General features: G+C 46.8%; 1 protein-coding gene across 50 annotated transcripts in view; it reads right to left on the reverse strand.

Moving 5' to 3' along the window:
• The window catches only part of clasp2 (cytoplasmic linker associated protein 2), an 86,306-nt gene that overhangs the window by 56,479 nt on the left and 17,768 nt on the right, over positions 1–12,059 (reverse strand). For 35 of the 50 annotated variants that reach the window (XM_090208965.1, XM_090208961.1, XM_090208962.1 and 32 more), the window contains exon 7: positions 8,177–8,247. In XM_090208965.1, the coding sequence (XP_090065091.1) occupies positions 8,177–8,247 (71 nt within the window). Of the gene's footprint in view, positions 1–4,596; positions 4,669–8,176; positions 8,248–8,835; positions 9,353–12,059 lie in introns of those variants that run through there. The other 15 variants (XM_090208947.1, XM_090208941.1, XM_090208939.1 and 12 more) reach the window with 2 other exon arrangements.

A 12,059-nucleotide genomic window follows, 5' to 3' on the forward strand; every position in this document is an offset into this window, starting at 1 on the left:
CATAAATGGGTTTTTATGATATGGATGTAATAGGCTCCAGTCCAGTTACAGCTTCTTCTGACAAAGGAGAAACTAAAAAATATGGTATTTTTTCAGGTGTGGTTGTGCATGCGGGACAGAGGAAGAACAATTATTACACTATTGTTCTTAATTCAATCACCCTCTTCTTCATCCTCATAATTCACGATTGAATTTGAATGATCAGCAAAATCATCCGTTTCTATCTGGTTTCTATCATCCATTCATTGATGTCACTCATTCAGCGAGGAGAGAGACATATTGGTGTAAAGTGTTGGTACCCAGACGCTAAATCCAAAAGCCTAATCAGAGGTACAACTCCCCCTTGGCCATCTACATAGCACCACAGACTGATGCTGGCACTAAGACCACACTGAATGAGCTGTATTCCGCCATAAGTAAACAGGAAAACACTCATCCAGAGGCCGTGGACTTTAAACCACCTTTACTCCACACACAGACGCGTACAAAGCTCTCCCTCACCCTCCATTTGGCAAATCTGACAGAAACTATCCTCCGGATTCCTGCTTTCAAGCAAAAATTAAGGCAAGAAGCACAGGTGACAAGATCAATAAAAAAAGTGGTCAGATGAAGCAGATGCTAAGCTACATGATACTAAGATGCTAAGCTACATGATGCTAAGATGCTAAGCTACATGATGCTAAGATGCTAAGCTACATGATGCTAAGATGCTAAGCTACATGATGCTAAGATGCTTAGCTACATGATGCTAAGATGCTTAGCTACATGATGCTAAGATGCTTAGCTACATGATGCTAAGATGCTTAGCTACATGATGCTAAGATGCTTAGCTACATGCCAGCAGAGACTGGAATATGTTCTGGGATTCCTCCAATGGCTTAGAGGAGTCCACCACATCAGTCAATGGCTTCATCAATAAGTGCATCGATGACGTCGTCCCCACAGCGACCGTACGCACATACCCCAACCAGAAGCCATGGATTACAGGCAACATCCGCACTGAGCTAAAGGCTAGAGCTGCCGCTTTCAAGGAGCGGGACTCTAACCCTGAAGCTTATAAGAAATCCCGCTATGCCCTCCGACAAAACATCAAACAAGGAAAAGCGTCAGTACAGGACTAAGATCGAATCGTATTACACCGGCTCAGACGCTCGTCGGATGTGGCAGGGCTTGCAAACCATTACAGACTGCAAATGGAAGCACAGCCGAGAGCTGCCCAGTGACACAAGCCTACCAGACGAGCTAAACTAATTCTATGCTCGCTTCGATGCAAATAGCATGATAGCACCAGCTGTTCCAGACGACTGTGTGATCACGCTCTCCGCAGTCGACCTGTTTAAAGGTCTTACTCACATCAATCATTCACAAGGCCACAGGGTCAGACGGATTACCAGGACGTGTACTGCGAGCATGCGCTGACCAACTGGCAAGTGTCTTCACTGACATTTTCAACCTCTCCCCGTTAGAATCTGTAATACCAACATTTTAAGCAGACCACCATAGTCCTTATTCCCAAGGAAGCGAAGGTAACCTGCCTAAATGACTACCGACCCGTAGCACTCACATCTGTAGCCACAAAGTGCTTTGAAAGGCTGGTCATGGCTCACATCAACATCATTATCCCAGAAACCCTAGACCCACTCAAATGTGCATACCGCACCAATAGATCGACAGATGATGCAATCTCTATTGCACTCCACACTGCCCTTTCCCACCTGGACAAAAGGAGCACCTATATGAGAATGCTATTCATTGACTACAGCTCAGCGTTCAACACCATATTGCCCTCAAAGCTCATCACTAAGCTAAGGACCCTGGGACTAAACACCTCCCTCCAACTGGATCCTGGACTTTGTGATGGGCCGCCCCCAGGTGGTAAGGGTAGGTAACAACACATCCGCTAAACTGATATTCAACACAGAGGCCCCTCAGGGGTGTGTGCTCAGTCCCCTCCTGTACTCCCTGTTCACTCATGACTGCACGACCAGGCACAACTCAAACACCATCATTAAGTTTGACGATGACACAACAGCCTATAGGGAGTAGGTCAGAGACCTGGCCGTGTGGTGCCAGAACAACAACCTCTCCTTCAACGTGATCAAGACAAAGTAGATTATTGGGGACTACAGGAAAAGGATGACCGAGCACAGCTGCACCAGAGAGCATCCTGACTGGTTGCATCACCGTCTGGTATGGCAACTGCTCGGCCTCCGACTGCAAGGCACTACAGAGGGTAGTGCGTACGGCCCAGTACACCACTGGGGCCAAGCTTTCTGCCATCCAGGACCTCTATACCAGGCGGTGTCAGAGGAAGGCCTTAAAAATGGTCAAAGTCTCCAGCCACCCCAGTCATAGACTGTTCTCTCAGCTACCGCATGGTAAGCGGTACCGGAGGGCCAAGTCTAGGTCCAAGAGGCTTCTAAACAGCTTCTACCCCCAAGCCATAAGACTCCTGAACATTTAATCAAATGGCTACCCAGACTATTTGCCTTGCCCACCCCCTCTTTTACACCACTGCTACTCTGTTATTATCTATGCATAGTCACTTTAATAACTCTACCTACATGTACATATTACCTCAACTAACCGGTACCCCTGTATATAGTCTCGCTATTGTTATTTTACTACTGCTCTTTAATTAGTTGTTCCTTTTATTTCTTATTCATATATTTTAACTGTATTGTTGGTTAGGGGCTTGTAAGTAAGAATTTCACTCTAAGGTCTACACCTTGGTACTGGTCAGTTCCTGGATGGGAGACCAGATGCTGTTGGAAGTGGTGTTGGAGGGCCAGTAGGAGGCACTCTTTCCTCTGGTCTAAAAAAAATATCCCAATGCCCCATGGCAGTGATTGGGGACACTGCCCTGTGTAGGGTGCCGTCTTTCGGATGGGACGTTAAACGGGTGTCCTGACACTCTGAGGTCATTAAAGATCCCATGGCACTTATCGTAAGAGTAGGGGTATTAACCCCGGTGTCCTGGCTAAATTCCCAATCTGGCCCTCAAACCATCACGGTCACCTAATAATCCCCAGTTTACAATTGGCTCATTCATCCCCCTCCTCTCCCCTGTAACTATTCCCCAGATCGTTGCTGCAAATGAGAACGTGTTCTCAGTCAACTTACCTGGTAAAATAACGGATAAATAAACAAATAAAAAAGGTTGTATTCGGCGCATTTGACTAATAACATTTGATTTGTCATGGAAAGAGCAGGTGTTCCCAATGTTTCATACACTCAGTGTAGAATGTGAGTGAGGTGATGTGCTCAGTTATAATCCACATATCTACTTGCTGCTACAGGCAGAACTAAAACAATTTTAAGAGAAAGTATACACGCACTCCCCAGTCCCCAATCAAAAAAAACATTTGGGTTTCAGATACACAAACCAAACATGCAGAGGCAAACACACACTCTCCAATCCCTAATAAAGGTGAAAATGATCCCAGTCATTCCCATGCAGGGAAGAGGGGAAACACAATCCACATTCTGAGAACGTCACACACACAGCCAAAAAATACATCCGTAACAAAACCACCCAGAAAGCAACACAAATTTGGTGGAGCATTGTAAAATAACTACATGCGAGTACACACACAAAATATATTTCCATTCAAATTCCTATTTTCACTAACCTAACCCCTAACCCTAATTGTAACTCTAAAGCTTAAAATAGCCTTTGTCCTCATGGGGAAGTGAGAAATGTAGTCATGAGGGAGAATATTGTTTTACTATCCTTGTGTACCGAAAATCCTTGTGTGCGTGTGGGGGGGATTTTAGGTACCCACTAGAATAGAAGAACAAGACCACACACACAACCATCTCACAGACACACAAAACACAGGCATTTTGTCAATGCTCTGCAAAAATGTGTTTGTGTCCACAGGGGGGCAGCACTAGCCTATCTGTGAAACAACAAAAACAAAGGAAGAAGACTCTTGGAAGGAAGACTGACAGTTGCGATATCACTCACACTAAATTAGAGACAGAGCTCTGACTGCACACGGCAGTGTGTTCATATGTGCCCTATTTCCCTCATGTACCAATTGTATTAGTACACACTTGTGAAATGGAAATGTTTTTTTGCCTATCCCAACTCTCCCTGAGACACCCTCGGAGAGTGGGGTCAAGGCCAGGGTCCGCCATCAACTTATACCCAGGAGCAATTAGGGTTGAGTGCCTTGATCAAGGACACAGACAGATTTTTCACTGTCAGCTCGGGGATTCGAACTAGCGAACTTTCGTTTGGAAACTAGAATGTTAGCTAGCTAGGAACACAACACACTCAGGAACAGGATTAGTACATCGAGGCCCTTCTGTACCAACGTCACGTGTGTGTGTATGGTAATCTGTTCTAAGCTGCAGAAGCACACGTTATAAACATATTTTCACGCCCGGGCAGGAGTCAGGCCCGTGTGATACAGACACAGATCCAATCCACACAAGCCGACTGACTGAACATGCCAACACAGTTCCACATATGAACAGCCAATACATAGTATGTGACGAGGATATCAATAAATACCCAACGTGGAGCCGGACATGCCTTGATAGCAATACTGCCCTAAAATGCCATAACAGTATGTTTAAATACAGTACTATGACGAAGGATGATTCTCCTTGGTTGTCTTCTTTTCGGAGATGGACGCAATACGATAGAAATCTGTGAGACTAGGAGACAAGGAGATGAGGAGATGAGACTAGGATATGAAACAAGGAGATGGAGAGGAAACAAGGATGCAATGAAACAAGGATGCAATGATATGAAACAAGGAGATGAGAGGAAACAAGCAAATTGAACAAGTAGATGAAACAAGGAGACAAGGTGATGGAACAAGGAGATGAGGATAGGAAACAAGGAGACGAGCAGCACAGACACTGAACCGTTCCATTTCCAGGTCAAGAATAGGGATAGACCATAATAATAAAATGGCAGCGTAACCGTGGAAACAGGCTACCCTGGAAACGGGGTCACACTATCCTCTGCAGAGACAGAGAGGCATCGAGGCAGAATGAGCTTGCGTGTGTGTGTGTGTGTGTGTCTCAACAATGCACCACTAAGCAGCTGATGGAAGCTACTGAGGGTCAGTTTGCAGTGCACTCAATTACTCTGGGCTACTAGGACTACTGTAGTGTGTGTGTTCTTACATTTCAATGAGGCACAGAGAGAAGCCAGCAGCAGTGACACACATTACCCTCTCACACACACACACACACCTTAAGAATGTGAGTTTCAGTCCCAAAGTCTAACAGTCTTAAATAAAACCTCTCTCTCACCAAAGACACCCAGTGTCCTACCTACACACTCCTGACCTACAAACTACTAGAGAGTTGGGAGAGAAGAGGGAGTAGGGAGGGAGGGAGAGAGTTGGGAGAGAAGAGGGTGTAGGGAGGGAGGGAGAGAGTTGGGAGAGAAGAGGGAGTAGGGAGGGAGAGAGTTGGGAGGGAGAGAGAGAGTTGGGAGAGAAGAGGGAGTAGGGCGGGAGAGAGAGAGTTGGGAGAGAAGAGGGAGTAGGGCGGGAGAGAGAGAGTTGGGAGAGAAGAGGGAGTAGGGAGGGAGAGAGAGAGTTGGGAGAGAAGAGGGAGTAGGGAGGGAGAGAGAGTTGGGAGAGAAGAGGGAGTAGGGAGGGACAAAGAACTCAATCCCACTCACATACACTCAAACTATCCCCAGACATTTTAAGGAACTCAGAGTAACTCCCTAAACGGATTTCACCCCAGAGCCAAAGATTACACACACACACACACACACACACACACTGTATCCCTCGCCTCCGACAGCCATAATAAGAGTGTAGAGAAATGCTCTCCTCTCTTTTCAGTTTTCCTTCATTTGCTTGCTCTCTCGTTCCCTCTGTCATGATGAATCAGGGAAAGCAGTGACAGGCACAGCTCTGACTTGTACAACTGCAGATCTCTCTCTTTCTCTCTTCCCCTTCCCTCCATCCCTCGCCTCCCTCTTTCCCCTTCCCTCTGTGGCTCCCCCTGTGCCTCCCAGCAACAGCTGTGTTGAGCCTTCAGAATAATAACAGCCCCACAGTCAGTGTGTGTGTGCTCTTCGTCCCTGACAATGCAGTCTGGCTTCCTCTTGCTTTACTGTGTTCTAAATTTGTGTGCTGTGTTTGGCTGATGGCGTGTGTGTGTGACTGATATCGTATCTTCTGTCCTCCGGTTGGAGCTTTGGGTTTACTGTTTGAGAGTCCACATCAGAATGGAACAGAACGAGAGCTTGGACTGACCTTCCAGTGTTTCTGCAAGTGGACTAGGAGCCCAAAGCTCACTGCCCTCTCTGAAGAGATCCAAACTGAAACCACTGGGAGTGCAGGGGTTAAACCTAACCACCCCATGCTGCCATTGGACATGGTATCATAGCAACCTTACACCCCCATGTCTTAACCCCCTCTGTGATCCCCTCAGGATAAAAGTACCTCAACAGATTGCGTATAGAGATACTGACTAAGGAACAGACAAATTACAGTACAACAAATACAATACAAACTGTAGACAACTGAAAACTACAACTTTACATCCAAACTCCACAAAAAAAACTGTACAATACAACTAGGCAAATTGTAGACAACTGCAAATCTTTATAAACAAAAAAGCAACAACTCTACAACCAAATTCCAATGTCAAAACCAAATTAACCACACTACAACCACCACTATACAACCACAATACCACCACTATACAACCACACTACAACCACCACTATACAACCACAATACCACCACTATACAACCACACTACCACCACTATACAACCACCACTATACAACCACAATACCACCACTATACAACCACACTACCACCACTATACAACCACACTACAACCACCACTATACAACCACACTACCACCACTATACAACCACCACTATACAACCACCACCACTATACAACCACACTACCACCACTATACAACCACACTACCACCACTATACAACCACAATACCACCACTATACAACCACCACTATACAACCACACTACAACCACCACTATACAACCACAATACCACCACTATACAACCACACTACCACCACTATACAACCACCACTATACAACCACCACTATACAACCACAATACCACCACTATAAAACCACACTACCACCACTATACAACCACACTACCACCACTATACAACCACCACTATACAACCACACTACCACCACTATACAACCACACTACCACCACTATACAACCACTACTATACAACCACAATACCACCACTATACAACCACCACTATACAACCACAATACCACCACTATACAACCACACTACCACCACTATACAACCACACTACCACCACTATACAACCACACTACCACCACTATACAACCACACTACCACCACTATACAACCACACTACCACCACTATACAACCACCACTATACAACCACAACTATACAACCACAACTATACAACCACACTACCACTACTATACAACCACCACTATACAACCACCACTATACAACCACACTACCACCACTATACAACCACACTACCACTACTATACAACCACCACTATACAACCACCACCACTATACAACCACACTACAATTAGAAACTGGATGGTTTGAGCCCTGAATGCTGATTGGCTGAAAGCCTTGGTATATCTGACCGTACACCATGGGTATGGCAAAGCAAATATTTGTACTGTTGTAATTATGTTGGTATCCAGTTTATAATAGCAATAAGGCACCTCGAGGGTTTGTGATATATGGCCAATATACCACGGCTAAGGGTTGTATCCAAGCACTCTGTGTTGTATCGTACATAAGAACAGCCCTTAGCTGTGGTATATTGGCCATATATCACACCCCCTCGTACTTTATTACTTAAATATATAACCAAACTACAAATATACAACAAAAGCACAACTTTACGACCAAACTACAACCTTAAACCTAACTACAACTTTACAACCAAAAAACATTCCAACTGCCTGGTAACAGCAGCAGTTCTTATGTTGCTAGGCAGGGATTTGGTCCAACCAGACACCAGATATCTGAAGTCTGGAGACAAAACTCCTGAGAGATTAGACAAGTAATCCTATTGGACCTTCAGACAGCCACAAGATCAGCCAGACCCTAGCACTAGCCCCACATGGGGGGCAAAGAGGGACAAACAGCACAAAGACAAAAAAGCAACAATGAAAATGAGGGAGGGAGAGACTCACCGTGACTGGGGCTGAGCGCCATGTTCCCAGAATTCAACGCTTCATCAAAACGCCCGTATATTGTCTGTAACCTGGAGACAAGAGTTGGGAAAGGTCGTCAGAATACACACACACACACCAACATATGAGTAATCTGAATAGCGTGACATGAGAGAGAAAACAGCAACACGTGTTGTCTGAAAGTGGGTGTGTCTCACATGCTACTAACATGACTCTCCCAAGCAAAAGTGAAGCATCTGAACCTACACCTACTCTGACCCGAACTCACAAACACACCGAAATGGCTATTATTACTGTGGGGAAACACAGCTCTACTCCTATTGAGCACATTAATAGTGACAGCATGCTGATCATCCAGACATCTTCTCATTGCCATTAATGAGTGTTGGAGTAGGAACTCCTAGGAGACTGTTCTGAGCTTCAGGCTGAGCGTCACTATCTCAATAACACCACAGGAATCCTAACAAAGTCCACGACGTCACAGACAGAACGTCTGTAACATCTGCTACACACACACACACATCTGTTTGTAACAAAACACACACATTATTACTTACACACACCTCAAAGGATAAGGTTGAGATTAATAACGATAGGACCAGAGCAAACGTGTATGTGTGTGTGTGTGTGTGTGTGTGTGTGTGTGTGTGCATACACACCGTCCTGCTAGCAGTCAAACCCCCAGACAGCTTAGCTCTCCTGATTACTGACGATTAGCGATAGGCTCCTCAGCTGCGTAGCATTTCCACACCGCTCAACAATTAGCCGACATTAGCATTTCCATATTGATTTATCCCCCGAATTAGCATAGCCGTTATCCAAATTAGCATAGCGTTATCATTTCCATACGGGATGATTAATGGGTCAGTGTGTTGCTGCGTAGCGTAGCGGTAGCTCCCATGCTACTGTCACGCTGGAGTCCTCTGCTCTTTGTATCCAACATGGTGCAGTGACTCAGAGACCGAAGGAGGGAGAGGGGGAGCAAATTAAAGAGGGAGGGGACAAGAGAGGTAGGGAGGAGGAACGGGGAAGAAAGAAACAGCAAGAGACAAATGCATATTACGCGGCACGCGACGAAGCACCACCCATCATCTCTCAGACACATACACCACAGGAAAAGGTTCAATCTCAGGGAAAGGCTTTGTGTGTGTTTTGTATGACATGGAGCAGGGCAGTGTTTGTGTGACAGCGCAGATATGCTGTTCCCCTTCACATAACCTCCCACACAGAGCACACAGATTTCAAAAGGGGGAGGGGCGTTGGCGCTGCCAGCACAGGGAGAGAAAAGCTGCCCCTCCCCCTCTCTTTGTCCCTCCCTCCCTCTCTCTACTTCTCATCACATGTCCTCCCAGTCTTTCCTTTTCCCACTCCTTTCGTTTGTCACATTTATCATAGATACCCCTTCGTCTTCTCCCCCCCCCCCCACTCTTCCCCCCCTCCAATCTTCTCCTCCCCCCTCCACTCTTCTCCTTCCCCCTCCACTCCTGGCCAAAGCACACACATGTAAAGACTTCTCTCTCTCACCCAATCATCTTTCTTTCTCAAAATCATTCCCTTTCCATCTCTTTATTATCCCAGTTCTACATATCTCATCCTCCTCTCTGCCTCTCCCTCTGTCCATCTCCCACTCCCCCTTCTCTTTGACCTTTTCCTGATATGTGATCTGGTCATCTAGGCCTCTGGCTGCACCCCCATTACACACACACACACTTCTCTAAAACAGGCCTAAGCAGACAAAGCTCTCACTGAATAGAATGTTCTCTCCCAGACAGTGTTTGTCTGTATCAGTTAACATCACAACATGTGACAGACAACACACACACACACACACACACGCTATTTATTCATACATGAGAGAAAGGGAGATGGAGAGTGCGAAAGAGAGAGAAGGGAGACTGTGCTCAGAATGACAACACTCCAGGCTCCTTATTACGGTAACCACGGTGACCAAAGCAAGGCCCTCAATGGAGCTCTTCAGAGACTACACACTCCTCCCTCTCTGTATTGTCCAGTGCCCTCTCCCACTTTCTGTCCCTCCTCCCCTTCTCCCTCTCTTCCTCTGTATTGTCCAGTGCCCTCTCCCACTCTCCCTGTCCCTCCTCCCTTTCTCCCTCTCTTCCTCTGTATTGTCCAGTGCCCTCTCCAACTCTCCCTGTCCCTCCTCCCCTTCTCCCTCTCTTCCTCTGTATTGTCCAGTGCCCTCTCCCACTCTCTCCGTCCCTCCTCCCCCTCTTCCTCTGTATTGTCCAGTGCCCTCTCCCACTCTCTGTCCCTCCTCCCCTTCTCCTGCTCTGTATTGTCCAGTGCCCTCTCCCACTCTCTGTCCCTCCTCCCCTTCTCCCTCTGTATTGTCCAGTGCCCTCTCCCACTCTCTCTGTCCCTCCTCCCCTTCTCCCTCTGTATTGTCCAGTGCCCTCTCCCACTCTCTGTCCCTCCTCCCCTTCTCCCTCTGGATTGTCCAGTGCCCTCTCCCACTCTCCCACTTTCTCTGTCCCTCCTCCCCTTCTCCCTCTGTATTGTCCAGTGCCCTCTCCCACTCTCTGTCCCTCCTCCCCTTCTCCCTCTGTATTGTCCAGTGCCCTCTCCCACTCTCTGTCCCTCCTCCTCTTCTCCCTCTGTATTGTCCAGTGCCCTCTCCCACTCTCCCACTTTCTCTGTCCCTCCTCCCCTTATCCCTCTCTGTATTGTCCAGTGCCCTCTCCCACTCTCTGTCCCTCCTCCTCTTCTCCCTCTGTATTGTCCAGTGCCCTCTCCCACTCTCTGTCCCTCCTCCCCTTCTCCCTCTGTATTGTCCAGTGCCCTCTCCCACTTTCTCTGTCCCCCCTCCCCCTCTTCCTCTGTATTGTCCAGTGCCCTCTCCCACTCTCTGTCCCTCCTCCCCTTCTCTGTATTGTCCAGTGCCCTCTCCCACTTTCTCTGTCCCTCCTCCCCCTCTTCCTCTGTATTGTCCAGTGCCCTCTCCCACTCTGTCCCTCCTCCCCTTCTCCCTCTCTTCCTCTGAATTGTCCAGTGCCCTCTCCCACTCTCTGTCCCTCCTCCCCTTCTCCCTCTCTTCCTCTGTATTGTCCAGTGCCCTCTCCCACTCTCTCTGTCCCTTCTCCCTCTCTTCCTCTGTATTGTCCAGTGCCCTCTCCCACTCTCTCTGTCCCTCCTCCCCCTCTGTATTGTCCAGTGCCCTCTCCCACTCTCTGTCCCTCCTCCCCTTCTCCCTCTCTTCCTCTGTATTGTCCAGTGCCCTCTCCCACTCTCCCACTCTCTGTCCCTCCTCCCCTTCTCCCTCTCTTCCTCTGTATTGTCCAGTGCCCTCTCCCACTTTCTAGAGACGATTTCAAGTTTTCATAACAAAAATCGGTATTCGCCAAACGGGGGATGATTTAACAAAAGCGCATTCGCGAAAAAAAGCACAATCGCTGCACGTACCTAACCATAAACATCAAGGCCTTTCTTAAAATCAATACACAGAAGTATATATTTTTAAACCTGCATATTTAGCTCAAAGAAATCCAGGTTAGCAGGCAATATTAACCAAGTGAAATTGTGTCACTTCTATTGCGTTCAGTGTAAGCAGAGTCAGGGTATATGCAACAGTTTGGGCCGCCTGGCTCGTTGCGAACTAATTTGCCAAAATTTTACGTAATTATGACATAACATTGAAGGTTGTGCAATGTAACAGGAATATTTAGACTTATGGATGCCACCCATTAGATAAAATACGTAACGGTTCCGTATTTCACCGAAATAATAAATATTTAGTTTTCAAAATGATAGTTTCTGGATTTGACCATATTAATGACCAACGGCTCGTATTCCTGTGTTTATTATACACTGCTCAAAAAAATAAAGGGAACACTAAAATAACACATCCTAGAACTGAATGAATGAA

The sequence above is a fragment of the Oncorhynchus mykiss genome, chromosome 18, assembly GCF_057628025.1.
Source record: "Oncorhynchus mykiss isolate SJ-2025 chromosome 18, ASM5762802v1, whole genome shotgun sequence".
Lineage (NCBI taxonomy): Eukaryota > Metazoa > Chordata > Actinopteri > Salmoniformes > Salmonidae > Oncorhynchus > Oncorhynchus mykiss.